Source organism: Sinohyriopsis cumingii, chromosome 7, assembly GCF_028554795.1.
Source record: "Sinohyriopsis cumingii isolate HCF-2022 chromosome 7, ASM2855479v2, whole genome shotgun sequence".
Lineage (NCBI taxonomy): Eukaryota > Metazoa > Mollusca > Bivalvia > Unionida > Unionidae > Sinohyriopsis > Sinohyriopsis cumingii.
This window is the reverse complement of record NC_142967.1, coordinates 7,050,989-7,071,394: the sequence shown is the minus strand read 5'-3', so window position 1 is coordinate 7,071,394 and position 20,406 is coordinate 7,050,989. Positions and strand designations below refer to the sequence as shown.

Sequence of the window (20,406 nt, the reverse complement as noted above, 5' to 3'; positions counted from 1 at the left end):
TACAGAGACAGTTAAGAACCCATTTAAATGAAATTACTATAAAAAAAAACTAAGCACATCACAGCTCAAACAAAACAACCAAGACATGGCAAACTACTAAATATGTAAACTGGGTGAGTAAAGGTACATAATTTGAGCACTGTATTATTACTTGAAAAGAAAGAGATGTTACTTCACTAACAGGAAGGTGAGTGTTGGTTAGTATATTTTCTAGCCATTGTACAGTTCATATGATGATAATATCTAAATCCGGGGTGCACAACTCTTTTTGGCTAAGGGCCAGATTGCATTTTCTAAGGCCACTTGAGGGCTGTAAACATTAATTTCTTTAATACAGTTACTGTTTGTGGGGCAGATTTCTGTGTTGTTTTAAATGCCCTGAGAAACCTGGACAGCAAACATTTGTGGACCACAGGTTCTGCACCCCTGATTTAAATACTGAACATGCAAATGAGATAGATTAATAATAACAAAATTCATTAAAAAAAACAATTCCCAGAAATGATGCCCAAAGTTTTTTGCTGGAAGTAAGGGGGTGTAGTTTTGTATGACAATCTAACCTGACTAAAGTGGGTGGGTCTTATAAGCAGGGACTATAACTCTGCTAAACAGTAATACAGAATGCTGACAACTGAACTCAGACAAGGTCTTATCAATACACAGCTGCATATCAAATTTCATTAAAATATGAACTCAGCCAAAGTCTTATTAATACAGAGCTGCATATCAAATATCATTGAAATCTGAACTCAGCCATGGTCTTATTAATACACAGCTGCATATCAAATTTCATTGAAATCTGAACTCAGCCATGGTCTTATTAATACACAGCTGCATATCAAATTTCATTGAAATCTGAACTCAGCCATGGTCTTATTAATACACAGCTGCATATCAATATTCATTGAAATGCATGAAAAAGTAAGGGAATTATTCTTATTAATATAGTGCTGCATATAAAATTTCATTGAAATATGAACTCAGCCAAAGTCTTATTAATACACAGCTGCACATCAAATTTCATTAAAATATGAACTCAGCCAAAGTCTTATTAATACAGAGCTGCATATCAAATTTCATTGAAATCTGAACTCAGCCATGGTCTTATTAATACACAGCTGCATATCAAATTTCATTAAAATATGAACTCAGCCAAAGTCTTATTAACACAGAGCTGCATATCAAATTTCATTGAAATCTGAACTCAGCCATGGTCTTATTAATACACAGCTGCATATCAAATTTCATTGAAATCTGAACTCAGCCATGGTCTTGTTAATACACAGCTGCATATCAAATTTCATTGAAATCTGAACTCAGCCATGGTCTTATTAATACACAGCTGCATATTAAATTTCATTGAAATCTGAACTCAGCCATGGTCTTGTTAATACACAGCTGCATATCAAATTTCATTGAAATATGAACTCAGCCATGGTCTTATTAATACAGAGCTGCATATCAAATTTCATTGAAATATGAACTCAGCCATGGTCTTATTAATACACAGCTGCATATCAAATTTCATTGAAATCTGAACTCAGCCATGGTCTTATTAATACACAGCTGCATATCAATATTCATTGAAATGCATGAAAAAGTAAGGGAATTATTCTTATTAATATAGTGCTGCATATAAAATTTCATTGAAATATGAACTCAGCCAAAGTCTTATTAATACACAGCTGCACATCAAATTTCATTAAAATATGAACTCAGCCAAAGTCTTATTAATACACAGCTGCATATCAAATTTCATTGAAATCTGAACTCAGCCATGGTCTTATTAATACACAGCTGCATATCAAATTTCATTAAAATATGAACTCAGCCAAAGTCTTATTAACACAGAGCTGCATATCAAATTTCATTGAAATCTGAACTCAGCCATGGTCTTATTAATACACAGCTGCCTATCAAATTTCATTGAAATCTGAACTCAGCCATGGTCTTGTTAATACACAGCTGCATATCAAATTTCATTGAAATCTGAACTCAGCCATGGTCTTATTAATACACAGCTGCATATCAAATTTCATTGAAATCTGAACTCAGCCATGGCCTTGTTAATACACAGCTGCATATCAAATTTCATTGAAATATGAACTCAGCCAAAGTCTTATTAATACACAGCTGCACATCAAATTTCATTAAAATATGAACTCAGCCAAAGTCTTATTAATACAGAGCTGCATATCAAATTTCATTGAAATCTGAACTCAGCCATGGTCTTATTAATACACAGCTGCATATCAAATTTCATTAAAATATGAACTCAGCCAAAGTCTTATTAACACAGAGCTGCATATCAAATTTCATTGAAATCTGAACTCAGCCATGGTCTTATTAATACACAGCTGCATATCAAATTTCATTGAAATCTGAACTCAGCCATGGTCTTGTTAATACACAGCTGCATATCAAATTTCATTGAAATATGAACTCAGCCAAAGTCTTATTAATACACAGCTGCACATCAAATTTCATTAAAATATGAACTCAGCCAAAGTCTTATTAATACACAGCTGCATATCAAATTTCATTGAAATCTGAACTCAGCCATGGTCTTATTAATACACAGCTGCATATCAAATTTCATTAAAATATGAACTCAGCCAAAGTCTTATTAACACAGAGCTGCATATCAAATTTCATTGAAATCTGAACTCAGCCATGGTCTTATTAATACACAGCTGCATATCAAATTTCATTGAAATCTGAACTCAGCCATGGTCTTGTTAATACACAGCTGCATATCAAATTTCATTGAAATCTGAACTCAGCCATGGTCTTATTAATATAGCACTGCATATTAAATTTCATTGAAATGCATGAAAAAGTAAGTGAATTATTCTTATTAGTATAGTGCTGCATATCAAATTTCATTGAAATATGAACTCAGCCAAGGTCTTATTAATACAGAGTTGCATATCAAATTTCATTGAAATATGAACTCAGCCATGGTCTTATTAATACAGAGCTGCATATCAAATTTCATTGAAAACTGAACTCAGCCATGGTCTTATTAATATACAGCTGCATATCAAATTTCATTGAAATCTGAACTCAGCCATGGTCTTATTAATATAGCACTGCATATTAAATTTCATTGAAATGCATGAAAAAGTAAGGGAATTATTCTGCAAAAGTGGAACATATCGATGAATGGAAGGACAGACATGCCCAATTTAATACTACGTACATTCAACAAAAAGTGATGGAACACAAATATAGTCCTAGCATCATTATCCTCTAATGTTGAAGTGAAGAAGACATGCAATTTAATAAATGCCCTTTAAATACATCAACCTGACAATGTGCATCATGCCTAAATAGTGCACAAGCAATATGCTTGTTTTGCATTTAAAAGGCACTATATTTCTGACAAGAAACCTCCAAAAGAAAAGACATTATCTCACAGGTCAAATAAAAATGAAACATGGCAAAAAATACTTTAATAAAATAGGTGAATGTATCAAATGTACTGCAGCTCTGAAACTTACCCTTATTTTAATATCTTTTGGTGCAAGTTTCTTTACTTCACTAAGGAGTCTATCACCAAAACCTGCAAATAAATATATTCTGTAAGTGGTATATTTAAGATACACTTATGAACATTTTTTTAAAAAAATCCTATATGATGCATCTTGCTATAGTGACCACCTGCATTTAGGCAACACATCTGTATAAAGACAAATACAGTGGTTCTATTTATAAACAAACTAATTCTTTTTATCTGTATTTAAAGGCCACTTTGTGTTTTTGGGCTGTATATGGTCAAAACTGACATTCAAATAGGCATATAGTAAATTACAGTGACCACAGAAAAGTGAAACAAACTGTCATTGGTCAGAGTGTCCAACTACAACCAATAAAATTTTCTCTTTTATTCCGTATTGGGTAAACAACACATGATAAGATAAATAAACAAACACTGCATACCAAACAGCTAATTAGACAGACATATTTTTTAGTGAATTCATGGTGATAAAAAGAAGAGATGACTTATGTGAGATACATTTATCAAAATGGGTAAAATAAGAATTAACACTGTACCAGGGTTGTGACTAAGGACTGAGGGAAATGGAGCTCAAATTAGTGAGGCCTGTTTGACCATGTTCGTGTTCATAATTATGCGTTATCTATTTGCTTTAAAGTTGTAATGGAGTATGTGATTTGGATGAAGTTCTGCCAAATATTACAGTGACCATCATAATGTGTATTCACTAATCTATTCTTTTATTACAGTGAATGCCATAATGTGTGTTCATGGTCATGGTGTTTTATTACAATGAGTGCCATATGTGTTTAGATGTGTTTTTTATTATTGCAAGTGCCATGTGTTCATCAATATTTTTTAATGACAGGGAATGCCATAATGTATACAGACATGCTGCTTTATTAGTGAGAGTCATGTGTTCAGACATGATATTTTATTACAGTGAGTGCCATGTGTGTTCACATATTCCTTTATAACAATGAATGTCATAATGTGTTCACATACATATTTCTTTATTACAGTGAGTGCCACAATGTGTGTTCACAGACATATTTCTTTATTACAGTGAGTGCCACAATGTGTGTTCACAGACATATTCCTTTATTACATTGAGTGCCATAATGTGTGTTCACAGACATATTTCTTTATTACAGTGAGTGCCACAATGTGTGTTCACAGACATATTCCTTTATTACATTGAGTGCCATAATGTGTGTTCACAGACATATTTCTTTATTACAGTGAGTGCCATGTGTGTTCACATATTCCTTTATTACAGCTAGTGCCTTAATGTGTGTTCACAGATGTATTCTTTTATTACAGTTCTCATGTTCATGATGGCTTGTATTTTATAAATCAATTCACAATGAGCACAAGACCATGCCTTACATGAGCTTAAATAACATCTGCTGTCAGATTCTTGCTACACATGCTCTGTAATGTATTCTTTTTCTTGCGGAATTTACATTACATAATACTTTGAACTTATAATTTATCTATTTTACTAATTTAAAAATATCTTTTGTTGTAAGAGCAAAGTACTGAAAACAGTACCCTAAAAATTTCCTTTAAATGATTAGTGTCAGACAAAAAATAACATTTATTGTTGTAACTCATATTTAAACTGTGCATTTCAAGGTTTTTTCTTTATAGGATAATTATCATGACACTTGCTACTATCTTGTTAAAATATATTTTATGCCAGCATGCGAATTAGTAGATTTTCCAACTGAAATAATTTTAAAATTCACTGGAGTAAAATATGAATATTTATTCACTGCACTTAACATACATCAACATAATTATGATCCAAAAATTTGACCTGCCATTTTGTCTCTTCTTTGCTAAAGTTATAAATTGGCCACCTCTCACAGAAGAGTAACAGATTTGAATCCTGCAACATGCTTATATGTGTTTTCTTCATTATTTTCCATATATGATTTTTTTTTGTCTTGAATTAGGAAATTATGTTATTACTGATATTTTCCATGATATATACAAAACACACCAGACAATATCACATGGGATATTGTAAGTAATCTCCTGTACTTCACACTAGTATACATATCACTAGCCAATAGGTTTGAGTATAAAATAATTTGTACATTAAGAAAAATAACTAATTTTTTCAAAATGTAGAGAAGATAATTGTATTAAAAGTAAATAGTAAACCCATGTGAAAATCGCCAACAGTACATCAATATTGGTTGTTTATCACAAGTTGCCAATTAAAAAAGTGAGCCCTAAAAATGTCATTGGAACCTAGCTAAACATTATGTGAATGATAAGAGAATTATGTGAGTCATAAAAGAATTGTATCCTCTATTGGGAACAAAAGCAGTATATTATAACTGATTATTCATTATTATCATTCATTAAGAATTTTCACCAACAAAAATATTGCCAGTACATTAACAAATGTAGCACATGTGTGAAAACTCTTGTTTGATACACAATTGGGATATTAATGATTACCTTTAAATAGAGTGGATCCTCCTGATAGCACAATATTAGAAAATAATGTTCTCCTAAGATCCATGTCTGATTTTTGTATTGCAAAAGCTAGTACTTCATGAATCCCTTCACATTCATCACCAATAAGGTCCGGTCTGAACAACAACTCTGGGGCTCTGTAGCGGGCAGGTCCAATCTGCAGATTGTTAAAAAACAAAATATTCATTTTAATCAATTATAATAATTAATAGGATTTAAGCATAACCTTGTTTAATTAACTTTTGTACATCTAAATTATCAGTTTATTCTGACTATATACACCATGTTTGGAATAAGCCAAATTCAACCAATTTGAATTAATTTCATGTCCCTGAGGAGTTTGGATGAATGAGGCTTACCTGTACCTAAAAGAAACTGACAAAAGTGACCTGGCAATTGATATTCAATAAGAACATTTTTGGGACCCAGTTCTTTTGACAATTAGGTATAAAGTCTGGTTCAACAATGATGGTCTATCCTGGGGAAAACTAGGATGAAAAAGTCACTGTGGTGTCCAATTTAGCTCTGAATTATCAAAGTGATTCAAATGTCTCCCTTAGATCTACTAAATCCATGAATGTTAAAATATTATGAATACTCTTGATTGCCAATGAACTGGAGAAAGTACAAGGTTTCTTTTGCAATTAAATTACAGTTAAATGACCAGATACCATATGAAACTGGCTATTACACCTGACCATATTTAGTTATCTAAATAAGTGCAATAATTACAAGGACTTGCTCCTTGCAAATGAGTAGATTAATGGAGAGAGGGTATCACAATATTCCCATTATCCTTTTGCAAAGGCAAAAAGTTTTAATGATATCTAACACAAGGGTTTATATGATAACCAGTACAAGTCTGACCATAAACATTCTACTTAATGCAAGGAAGAACATATTTTGTTGGTATAATATCCCTTGTAAGAAATGGCATCGCGATATGCATCTCCTTTGAGTGCATTATGTTGCTCTGATAATGAATTGCTGCATTTCAAGTTAACAACAAAACTCTGACTTGGATTTTTTAAATATATCAATGTAGTATTAATACTGATTACTACTGTCCACTTTATACATTTCTACTTAAAAAAAGACTAATTTTAAACATCTGTAATTATAAGGCAAAAGCATGAGAAATATTAACAGTTTACTGCAACTATTGCCAAAACACCAGGCAGTTTTGCACTCCAATGTGGTATTGTTCCACTTAAAGCATCATACCTGCATCCCACCTTATCTGATAGCCAAGGGGCAACACTCACTCTCTTCATTTAGTACTTGCATGACATATGAAAATCTATGTACCTCTATCGTATTGCCATCTGGTAGAGTATACTGTGCTTTTTCGGTCTCCATACTTTCTTCTTTAAGAGGATTTATTGACAAATAACATGCTCGCTGAAAAATAGGCAAACAAAACTTTGTATGAATTTTTTCATCGAACTTCTTTCTTGCTTGAATATAAGCAAATAAAGTACAATTTAACATATATTCCAATACCTACCACGAAATAAATTAGTGTAACCAATATTGAAGTGGAAAGGTATCCAATACATAGTTTAAAAATTCACAAATTGTATTGGCTGTCAATTCAGCACCATTTTTATTTAGGACCAACAATACAGTATAACAAGTTTTTTTAATGGCCCATATTAATATGACCACCCATACAGGAGTAGTGATAATAAGATTTCCTAGATGGTAGCCATCACTGGATGTCTAAGCAGCACCATTTTCATTTAGGACAAATGAATCTGTGTACGTCAAGTTTCATGTAAAGTTTCCAAGAAGTTTAGGAAGAAAAGCAATAACAAACTTGTGCTAATGACTGGACAGCTGATGGGCATACCATAAGTTAATATGGTCTATAATCAGTACAGCTAAAAACATCAAAATACAACCAAGTCAAAAACTTTGAATAATATAAGACCCCAACTGTGGTACACAACACACCTGCTAATGATGTCAGATATATAAACCAATTTGCATCACTTAATCTCAAACTGATTTAAAGCTCAAGTGGAAGAGAATGCATGATGGAAAACATAAAATACGGAACCAAGACTTTGATCAAAGGACTCCCAATGTGGTATGCAACTCACCTGCTAATGATGTCAAATATATAAACCAAACTGCATCACTTAATCTCAAACTGATCTAAAGCTCAAGTGGAAGAGAATGCATGGAAAACATAAAATATGGAACCAAGACTTTGATCAAAGGGCTCCCAATGTGGTATGCAACACACTTTCTATTGATGATGCACATGTATACCAATTTTCATCACTTAATCTCAATGGCTTTAAAGTTAAAGAAATCAAAAGGGGAAATGCAATGAAAACATTAAAGATTGAACCATAGCCTTAAACATAGCACCCCAAAGTGGTTCAGGACATACCATCCGGAAACACTATAAAAGTATACTAAGTTTCATGCCTTAATCATTGACTGAAAGTAAAAATAAAGCAATGAAAATATAAAAATTGAGCCGTAACCTTGACTCTGAAGATAGGATGCCCAAAGTGGTACATGACATGCCATCTAGTGATGATGTATAAGCATACAAAGTTTAATCCCTTAATTGCAAACAGCTTTCAATTAGAAGATAATTATATATTAGTATTTAATAAACAGCACAATAATGGTCATTAAATGCCAATTAAAAGAAAAGTTCGAAACATTTTAAAATGAAGACTCACACAAGAAATATTAGGAAGATAAACTCTTCCAAAAATAATAAACAAGTACTACAAGACTAAAAAAGGTAAAGATGTTTGAATTCTACAAAATGTATGCAAATGAAATAAAAGGTAAAATAAAAAATATAGAGTCAAAACTTGTTATATAAACCATAAACTTCAGTTTAAAGATGTTATGCTCTGAAGGATGTTGAGTATGACCACTGTGTGATGTCATGCATATTCCATCATTGTTCATACTATTAACAAATGCAAGAAATGTGTTAATGAAAAAATGTCCCTTTATTTTTTATGCAAAAATAATCATTAACTGAACAAAACACACAATCTAAATAACATTAGATACAGGAGAAATACTTATAAAATTATCTTCTCTGAATTACTGTAAAATTTTCAGCTTTTACCAATGAATCAACAGGGCATATATATTTTTAGAGCTAACTATACTGGCACAGAAAGAAAATAATCCATGCAAATCAAAGAATGTCTTTTTAGTAGCTATAAGGAAATATTTTACAAGTCAAGTGGAAACAAATTGTATTGCCACTCATGTCTTCAAAAGCAGATGTTTCCACTTCACTTGTGTTTTTCAGTAAATTATGTTTCTCTAAGAACACCTATCCGATTAGTGTCAAAAAATAAACTTGCTGAATTCAACCCTCCCATAAAGACAAAAGTTGTCTTATACATCTGATTCATGTACATGATAGGCAGTAACTCCTGCACATTACCTCCCCTTCCTGTCACTAGGTTTTGCTTTTTTTAAGCTGAGAGCAGACCTGCCAACCCTGATGAGTCCATCTCAGTAAGGCAGTTGATTTTTTTCTGTAAGATTGACAAGTTTTCAGTAAGGTGTAACAAAATATCAATAACTGTTATTGTAAAGCTGGAAAACGTAATTAAAAGTTTGATGCATCAATGATAAACATTATTTTCAACTGAAAAGTTTGTAAAGTATGCGTGGACTTTATTTACCAATAGTACAGTTGCACAAACTCTAGTTCCAAACCCTATGCAGCTCAATAGCTTGTTGCTATCTCTGAACTTGACGTAATTCTTGGAAATTCTTTTCCATTTCACAGCACGACGGCAATCATATCTCCTGCCATGAGATGTACTCAAATTGACATGTGATGTCCAATTTTCATAATTATTTCCTTTCCAGCTTTTATTCACAAGAATTTGAATACTTATTTTCATGCTTCTGTGTTGATTAGAATTATCCCTATAAACAAGCATGGATGCCATTTTTAACAATTCTATACTCAGCAGTTTGATCATGCAGACGCTTCACTTGAACAAATAGGTGCAGTTTAAAACATCTGGGGTGCTTTTGTAAAGTTAGTCTGGTTCCCTGACTAATTTTACTAATTCTAGGATGAAACCCAGATCCAATAAAACACTGATGAAACAATTATCCATACTTTTTGGCAACGATAATTTTCCCGTAGTTTTTGCTAGCATGCCAAGTCCATATTTCAAGGGTAATTTTCATAAGACTTATGGCAAAATCATAAGAGTTGGCAGGTCTGTGAGCGATGCATCAACAAGGATGTCTGCATGGCAGGTAGGCTGGGGAGTAATACAATAAGATAAGTATTCTCTGAGAAACAAAATTTACTAAAAATTTCTTCTTCAAAAAAATATGTTCCCCAATCACATTAGTTAATAGCAGATAAAAAATGCCAAACATCCCACCTATACCCCAGGTATCCTTTGAGGGAAGATAGGCTGGATTTTCTATACGAAAGACAACCCACTCTCCTAACCTGAAGGCAGCACAGCCAACTGTCAAGTGATCCATTACAACTGTATCTGGCTAAGATTATTATTGAAACTCTACTTACCATGAGACTTTATCAGTGAATCAGGTAAAAGCAGTAAACTTTGCCTGTGAGAAGGCTGTACCTATTGGAAAGAATCATTTTCTTGTACCAGAACATTTTTCTATATGCTCCAAGTAATGGTGAAGCATGGACATGATCTTGCATGACTGCATCTCTCAATTTATCTATCGATAAACGCCTACCTAAGAAGGTCTTTTATGGAGAGCTACAACAAGGCAAAAGATCTCATGGTGGTAAAAAAGAGATACATGGACACCCTCAAGGCTTCGCTGAAGAACCTAGGCTTTAATCTTGATAGCTGGGAGAGTGTCACTGCTAACCGATCTGCTTGGCGCAGTCAAGTCAACGCTGGTGCGGAAGCCTTTGAGCAGAAAAGACTGGTGGACGCAGCTGAAGAACATGATCTGCGCAAATCCAGGAACATCAGTTCTGCAACTCCTGGCCAGCAACCTGCACATCCATGTCCCCACTGCAACAGACTCTTCCGGGCCTGGATCAGACTGATCAGCCATCTCCGGACCCACCCCCAGTGAATCAATGACATTAAATGGTCCTCATCGACACTGAAGGACGAACATCATCATCATCATCTATCGATGAGAGAGAGCATATACAAATTCACTGGCTGTCCACTAATGGCAGACTATTCATGGCTACATAGGCTGGTCACACAACTAGGATCACAGAACTATCTGTTGTGAACTGATGACAGTTCAGGTCCACTGAAAAAACATGTAACTCATTACCCTGCATGCCAAGGCTAAAGTTATCAGGAAACATGTTTTGTATGACAGCTGGTTTCAGTGAGGTTCTGGCTAAAGGCTCGTAGTTATCAAAACTGAGCCTTGTCAAAACCCATAACAGATACTCACTTGAGAAACAGGGTGAGGGATTTGGGTCTATTCATGTCAAAATTGGCAAGTAGGTGTGGAGATCTTTATCACAACCAATCATCTCTGCCATGATGCATGAAAGTGATGAATCTCATGGAGCAATAGCCTTTGATGGTAACTGGAACCAGCTTTTCCTCCTCATACAGTCAGAAAAAGTCAGCCAGTTGAAGAATTAAGGCATTCAAAGGGATGATGTTTCTGACTGTACTACAGTCCCTGAATACATGCCACTTTCTCATGTAAACCTTAAAATGGAGGGCTTTCTTATTTGCAAGATTCACTTCACAAAGATTCACTTCACAATCAAAATGTTTAAATTCTTTCACCCTGACAAGAGCCAGACAAGGAGGAGAATTTAGTCAGGACAGGGATGGAAGACCTGTAACCACAGTTGTCTGAGAAGATTTGGCTTTGCTGGATTCTTCCTGGGAAAATCTATCACCAAATCAAATAGATTGTTCACCAAAGACTTGTCCCATCTGAGAGGTGTTTTAAGAATAATTTTGCAGCTCTGACCCCTCCAATTCTGTATTATTTTCAGAACCATGTCCATGGGTGGGTAGGAAAAGGATCACCACCCTTCTCAACTGATGGAAAGCACATCCATGGCCCAAGTTTGTGGGTCTGCAACTGAAAGCGATGGTGGACCATTTATGTTTCCAACTTGTCACAAAAGGGCTATCATCAGATACTCCCAAAATGCACAAATCTGACTGACGGACCATTTGGCATGAATGATCTGACCTTTTTGGAACTTAGAGTTGGCCAGGACAGAGTTTGCCTGTAAAATGTCTGATTGATAAATTTATCATGAGTTAGGAGCACCAAAGCAGAACATGCTGAACCCAAATGCACAGGTTAAATAATCTGGTTGCCCCATTTGAGAAGGTAGGTCCATATAATACAAACATTGGTGGAAATGGAGACAGATGGAGTTCTTATTTCAAATGCGTTTTACTTGTGAAAAGTAAGTACATATTTGTATAAATATCTGACTGCACCTTTTCTTTGGCTTGACACTATATTAATAAAACTGCTCAGTCTTGAAAATACCCATGATCTTGGGCAACACTTGTCTGACCAGACCAAAATCATAACATTTGGTTATTCTCTTATCTTAATGTCCTTCATATCAAACTTTATTGACGTATGACAGCTCGCTAAAAAGGAAAACTGCTTGACATATGATGCCTACAATACTGAAAGGTGTCGACTGTAAAGATGAATACCACTAAAACATCAAGAACTATGCTGGCAAATGCAATTTCCCAAGCTACAAATGCTTGCATCAAGTAACTGCAGTTCTTTATTAAAAAACAAGAATAAGGAATGCAGAGAAGTGTATCTACTGTGTTGAGTATACGGAGGACAGATACGAGTGACTCACTCATCCCAGTAAAAGATGGATTAATCATGCCATCACCATATTTAATTTTGGCAGAACCATGTATAAGTTGAGATGATTTAGGTCAAACAATCTCCACTGCCCGCTTGTCAATTAAAAACCAGATCTCCTACTAAATACTTGTTCATTCTTCAAGTCTGACATCTGCCAAGAGCATCAAAGGGATAATGTTACTGACTTTGTACAAGTCCCAGAAGACAAGCCAGTTTCCCTCATAAGCCTTTAGAATGGAGGGCCTTCTTGTTCATATGATTCTTTCTATGACTGAAGGGTTAAACTGTGTATGCTGCAGAGCTCTCCTGACAGGAACCAGGCATGAAGGACAAGGTAGTCTGGGCATGGATGGAACACTTGGGTCATAGGCTGCTATAAAAGATTTGGTCTGACCAGGATCATCCTGGGTAGATCAATTGCCAGATCAAGGATGTTATTGATCCTGGACATGTCCTTGTGAAGAGGAGCAATCAGAATCATTTTGCACTTCTGTCCCTTAAATTTCTTAAAGATTTTTGGAACCAAAACAGTTGGGGTCAGTCAAAAGCCCATGAACCATCCCAACTGACAGAATGGGCATCAGTGGCCCAAGCCTCAGAATCCAGCACAAGGGAGATGATGGTGGGCAGTTAGTGATTCCACTTTGTTGGAAAAAGACCAGTCATTGAATGCTCTCATAGCAGGCCTGATGAAAGACCAATGGAAGAAGGGAACATTCTGTATGGAGACAGAGCTCCAGAATGCAGAGTTGGGTTGATTTGGTACTGCTCTGCTTGAGGTGGTAACATCACTATTATTTAGTTGTTGATTATTAAGAGAATTACCTTGCCCTGTAAGTAGCTTCCATAGGTTGGTGGGTCTTTCAAGGTTCTTAATTCACCAAATATACAGGCCGCCAAGTATAGTCTATCATGTGCTGAAAATGGTGTTAAACCCGCAAAACCGCTAAATATCCATTGTTGCTAACAGCATATAATAAGCTTAATTCAACACGAAACTTGTGCCCAGGGCTGACGCTACCATATAGGCAAACTAGGCGGTTGACTAGGTTCTCCCAGCTTTACGGGCCGCCAAATTTGACTGCAATGATTTGTTTTGTCTGGGGGTGGGGGTGGTTTAATCATAGATCGCCTAGGATACCAACAACCCTTTGGCCAACGCTGCATGTTCCAAATCAATGAAACGCTTAGATATATCACCCAGGCCAATGCTGCAGACAGGATTTGTGGGCTCTAGAAAAAAACTCTTCAGCAGGCCCCTTGTTAATTACAAACTGTGGCAGCGGTAGGTCCCCTAACCATTGTGGGCCCTCGGATTTTTGTCCTAGTTGTCCTACCCTGTCCGTGGCACAGACCCTGGGCAGCTTTTTATGGGACAGTTGTATTCACCAACACACACCCATACAAGACAAGACATCTCCAAGAGACTGATATGGAGTCCTGTGTCCTCTGGATCCCACTGACAGTGTAAAATCCTGGCAAAAGATGGGGTCCTCAACCATGGGTACTTTCACATGTACACAAAGTCACATTAGTTTGGGGTTGTTCCAAGGTATTCCTGATGTGAGTCAAGAGAGGTTGCACCAATGATCCAGGATCTCATTCAAAGTTTTCCTGTTTATTATATCAAAAGTGTAGTTAGTAAATTGTAGACTTCACTGTAAACACTTCCTGTTATGCCTTCTACTGTCAGTACAATGCCTTTCACAGGGTGTTAACTAGAGTGAAATCTTTATCATCCCATTTTTTAAAGTTTTTCGATTATAACTTATATAACTATTAATTTAAACATAGCAAAGTCATCTACTGTTAATTTTAAGGCGAGGTGGGCTGTAATTTTCTTTTGAGCTGAGATATTTTATTTTCTTTAACCTGAAGATAATTTCTTTTCAAATAATGTAATAGATATAATATGCTGTTAATTTGCTACAAATCAGCACAGTGTTAAAAGAGTAGCAAACCCGTCCCGGAACATTAAATTGTTGGTCCCTAATATAATTGCAATATACTGTGGTACATATAGTAAGTAGCATGTTTGGAAATGCTGCAATATACTGTGATCACAAATTTTTTTGTGGTACCCAGTTCCAAGGTATACCATCTGTAGAATAATCCTCACTATATGGATGAAATTAGCATAAATTTCACATGATTTATTGGAGGCAATGTGAATGATGTCTTGTCAGTTCACAGTGAAAATTTACACCTAGCACCACCTGGTAGCAGCAAAGGGAATGAATGGGAAATTAATTTTTGTCTTTTGGACGGGCCAGATTTTGAGATGTAGCAGGGTATAAGTTCCGAAAGTTAATTGGATCAGGGAATGTATTAGAAGGGAAAATGATTTTCTGCCTCAATTATCTCTCTTTTGTAATCAATTTTATCCATGAATATCCTTTAAAAAAAATTATCCTAAAAAAAGAAAAAAAGGCAACTCTTACTTCCTTAATTGTTCGCACAATTTCTAATTCTGCAGAAGTGTGAAAATCGAATCCCTCCTTGCGCAGAAGCAGTCTCAAATACCGTGTAACATCACGACCTGCAATATCTACCCTCATTATGCTGTGTGGCATGGCAAAGCCCTCATATATTGGTACACCATGTGTCACGCCATCTCCAGCATCTAATACCACACCAGTTGTTCTACCTGTTGCATACCTAAAATGGAAAACAATAGCCTACACAATTTCTTTACCAGGAATCTTAATAGACACAATAATATGGGGTACTGAACATCGACAAATATGGTTCCCAAAATGTCAGCTAAAAGGTATTTACATAAATTCCCTCTCTAGACTTCCATTTGTCAAGAATGAGTATGAAGAAATTTATACTAAACACATTTGACTATCATGGTTATAAGAACAAACCCAAAAACTGATTTTACTTTAAACAAGAAATAAATCACAAACACTGGCTATGATTATTTTTTCTCCTTATAATAAATGTTTTAAAGTTTAATTATACCAGAAATAAGTGTCAATGTTAAGGTGTAACTGTTCAACAAATGTTGCAACACAGATCAGTACAACAAATCAACAGTTAATGAAATGTCACAACACAGATCATTTCAATAAATCAACCACTCAAGAAATGTCACAATGCTGTTTGACAGAAATTATTACTGTCAATGTTTACTTTCATATCTGCCTCATGAAGAATGCCTTAACAAAATTCCATTTAGTAAATAATTTCTGTGCTTTTGGATATATATATAATAAACAACACCAATACGTTCATCCTAGCTAATTCTAAATACTGTTCTTTATGTTGCCAACTAATGAAAAACTGAAAACTTACAGGCTAAGAACAGCCTGCATTGACATAAATAGAGCTGGAACATTAAATGTTTCAAAGAAAATTTCTGCAGCTTTTTCTCTATTTCGCCTTGGATTCAGTGGGGCTTCTGTTAGTAGTACTGGATGCTGTGAAGAAAGAAAAAAATGTATATTATCAATACAAATTGCAAAACATAACTGGTATAAGGAGGACCAGTTACTGAAAAATGACTCATAATCCATGTTATGTATACTTGCATGACTCATAATCCATGTTATGTATACTTGCATGACTCATAATCCATGTTATGTATACTTGCATGACTCATAATCCATGTTATGTATACTTGCATGACTCATAATCCATGTTATGTATACTTGCATGACTCATAATCCATGTTATGTATACTTGCATGACTCATAATCCATGTTATGTATACTTGCATGACTCATAATCCATGTTATGTATACTTGCATGACTGGGAACTGTGATGCTTCTGTAACTGATAGCCATAATTAGATGGCACTAATCTCTTGATATCAGTAAATATGACTGACATCAACAATACAACACAATGCTTATCTCCAGTACTCAAAGTATCTTTCAAATTTTAGTAGCAGTATGGTGACCTACTTCTAAATTTTAGGGTCCATTTCAAATTTTAGGTCCTCAAACATAAATATTTTGGTAGCCATAAGAACCAAAAAAGGTGATTAATCAAATGTGGAATTAATGGTGGAAGAAATCAAAAAGTGATATTTTAGAATAATTATTTAAAAAAACCATAGGATAATTTCAATAGTACATAGATCTTTCTGACATAGCTGTCAACAGACAAAATATGCTTTGCCCTCTGGCCAGCAAAATGAAATTCAACCATTGAAGTTTGCTAAATCATCTATTTTCATATTGCCTGGCCTCATATTCACTGACACAAAGCCTTTACTTCAATTTCTTTTTAAGATTAATATTTATTAATAAAGCATTTATGGAAGTTCCACCAACAGTAGCACCCACTGTAATTTTTTCCATGCTTTGTTTCCCTCATAACTGCATTTTTCCAGATCCATTAGCTGAGGCTAACTGCACTGGCCATACATTAGTCTCATTCCCTGTATTTACTATATATCTTGGGGCAGTATAAAATAAATTATTTACTGTCCCAAAACTAAGGTTAAACCTTTTTTCTAACCAAGATCATATGTTCTAAAACATTGAGAAACAAGTAAATTGTGCTGAATTTGCACATCCCATACACACACATTATAATCAAAAGAGTAATAAATATAAATACAGTGGAGCCTCGTTAATTAGGACTCCATTTATCCAGAAACCTTGCTATCCAGACATAATTCATCGGGAACGGAATTCCTAAACGTTAATTTGCTCTGTTAATCAAGAAATCCGCATTCCAGATATGGAAATCAAAATCAGGGACCAAAATGTAAAATTACTTTAAAACTTGTATCGATAATCCGGAAATAATCTGTCCAAAAATAAGAAAATTAAAAATATCGTATATGAACATATTAAGTGGGATAATACAGATGTGTCAATGTATCAGTCTCTGATTGGTCAAATTCTAGTGGTATGTTAAAGTTATCAATTGATCACGTGATCATGTGTGTGGAAAAACTAAGTAGCGTTACCATATTGTAAGCAGCAATTGTATAAACAATGTCTGTTTTAGCTAGTCGCTGATGGGGGTGTTAATAATTAAATAAACACATTGGGATCAAATTATCCATGCTTTTTGACATAAAATATGGTAAATAAATTAAGTGCGTCATTAAGCCTCTTTGTTGTTACCAAATGTATGTAACAGTCACAGTTTATTGATGGCTGTACAAATACAGTTGATGTATTTAAGCTCTGGACAGTATAGGGCTTCATTTCTGAATAAAATGGGGATGTCAATTGTTAGCTAATTAGCAGCTGTAACAGCTGTAAAATACGACTTATAAAAATGACTGCATTTTATTAATTTACCAAAATGCATTTAACTGCAAGATATCAGTTTGTATTCATTGTACTTTTTACTTATATTATGGCGATAAGCATGTGTAGACGAGTAGAGATACTGGCCAGCATAAAAAAGAAGATCTGCCAGCATAAAGAAGATCACCCAAAAGCTACCATTCAAGCTATACGCCAGCATATTATAGGTTACTCATCCTTAGACATTGGCAAGTCGACAGTTGCGGACATCATAAAAAAAACAAGAACAAATGTTTGTCCATACCTGCCAACTCAGCAGACCTAACCCGCATTCACCACACCAAATATCAACAAGTCGATGATGCTGTGTTCATGTGGTTCTCAGACATGTCAGCCCACCATGCCACCATCAACAATGAAATGCTCATTGCCAAGGCAAAGATACTCCGAGACCAACTCAGCATCACTGACTTTACCTATTCTCGTGGTTGGCTATAACGCTTCAAGAATCGTCGGGGCATCAAATGCAGATTGTATGAGGGAGAAGCAGAGAGTGCCGACATAAACAAAATGTTAATTGTCTAAACTTATATTTAATGTACATGTATGTACAAGTGCATGCTATAATAATGTGAAACAAATACACATCGATAGATGTATTCATTGATTTATTTCAACCATTATTGAATATACAGTACATTTACAGCTAGCATATACATGTACATGTAAACGGTGTGATAACATCATAAAATAAAAATGTGCATGATTCAATTAACCGGAAAACTCGTTAATCCAGACATAGTCACTGGGAACGAATATGTCCAGATTAACAAGGCTCCGCTGTATTTGATTATAAACTGAATGAAACTAAGCTTGTACTGTTCTCATTTATTCCTTTTTTTCTCATTCTTCATAAACAATTTACGTATAAGAAACAAATGTATCCACCATCCAAACTCTGCATGGTCCTGCAATATAGCATATACATCCACACGGTGTATACCACTTATGTCCAATATGAACAGACACATTGTTTGTTGATATGAATATAAATAATGTATTGTGTTTGATTGTCCTCAAACTGGCTCCAAAAAATCACAGACAAAAAGAGTGAGAAATGACATGGTATATAGCGTGAAGTAACCATGAGCTTGTTTTATCCAGGTTAAGAATACAACAATATTTCATAAATAAAAACATTACCAGGATATACCTTCAATATAATTGCAAATGACAATATTTTCAGTGGCATGGTTTACAAAGGTATTCTTCAAGACCATGTGTATTCTATTTACCCTGCAAACATCAATGCCAGTTGGTATAAATGACGACGATAGATGGCAAACAAGAGAAACTTTCGTGATCATCTGGTAAAGAGTAATATAGGCTATCAAAATATATTATTACCTAGCAAGCCAATCCCAGGAAGCATACTTTGAATTCTTTAAAATACGCAGATTTTAAAATACTCAAAACTAGGTTGCTCTTGGGAAGCTGACTTTGGTTTCTTTTTGGGTGCATGGATATACCAGTATGCACATCAATTTATGAAATAAATTGAATGACTGGAACAGTTTCAAAGGACAACTTATTGGACATTGCTACGTCAAGGAACTCTGCACATTTATTGTTATCATAAAACAAAATAAACCATAATATAGCTCTCAGATGTGATATAATGCAAGAATTAAAAAAATCCTTTGTCTAATGCTTCACCTCTGAGGCCCATAGGTCAACTAAGAAAGAGTGCTTGAGAGGAGAAATGTGAAGTCAATGAAAATGAACCAACAGCAACAACAAAAAAAAGATGAAACTGTGGATCCCACCTAGGAATAAGATGATGCCTGTGAAAAAGACGCTGTCTGGAGAGGGTATGACAATCACTTGACACTGACCCAAGAACTGGAAGTAGCAAATTTCTGAAATTTACATTAACTAAGGTAACAGCATGACATTTCAAAAACCCTAGATTGACAATCAGAAATTGGTCAAAAACAATTTCTCTCAAAAACCAAATGAACAGGGACTACTGCCAGGATTTGAAGACTGGTGTCCAATGGTGATGATTTTGAATAGCAAAGTTGGGTTCCCATCCTGGGAGTTCTGCTGATTCCTATCAATGTGGATAATATATGCACTTATGCCAAGACAATGGTATCAAATGAACATACAGAAAATGACTTTCAGTCTAGTAGGATCTGGACAAGATTTTTACAGTGGCACAATCTAGTGCTTTGGGCATGGACATTTATAGTCCAGAGTATCTCAGAAGACTTGAACAAGAACTAAAAGCATTCAATGACTTTGTGATGGTCAGAAAAGACGATTTCGCAAACAATATGATCATTAACAGAAAT

The 20,406-nt window shown here is 34.9% G+C and overlaps 1 protein-coding gene across 1 annotated transcript in view; it reads right to left on the bottom strand.

The window, feature by feature from the left end:
• The window catches only part of LOC149794693 (beta-centractin), a 58,844-nt gene that overhangs the window by 12,629 nt on the left and 25,809 nt on the right, over nucleotides 1-20,406 (bottom strand). Inside the window, exons 5-9 of the mRNA XM_089964301.1 lie at nucleotides 16,133-16,257; nucleotides 15,274-15,490; nucleotides 7,301-7,393; nucleotides 5,975-6,149; nucleotides 3,504-3,565 (exon numbers count right to left, since the gene is read on the bottom strand). Coding sequence (XP_089820427.1) covers nucleotides 3,504-3,565; nucleotides 5,975-6,149; nucleotides 7,301-7,393; nucleotides 15,274-15,490; nucleotides 16,133-16,257 — 672 coding nt within the window. The remainder of the gene's footprint in view (nucleotides 1-3,503; nucleotides 3,566-5,974; nucleotides 6,150-7,300; nucleotides 7,394-15,273; nucleotides 15,491-16,132; nucleotides 16,258-20,406) is intronic.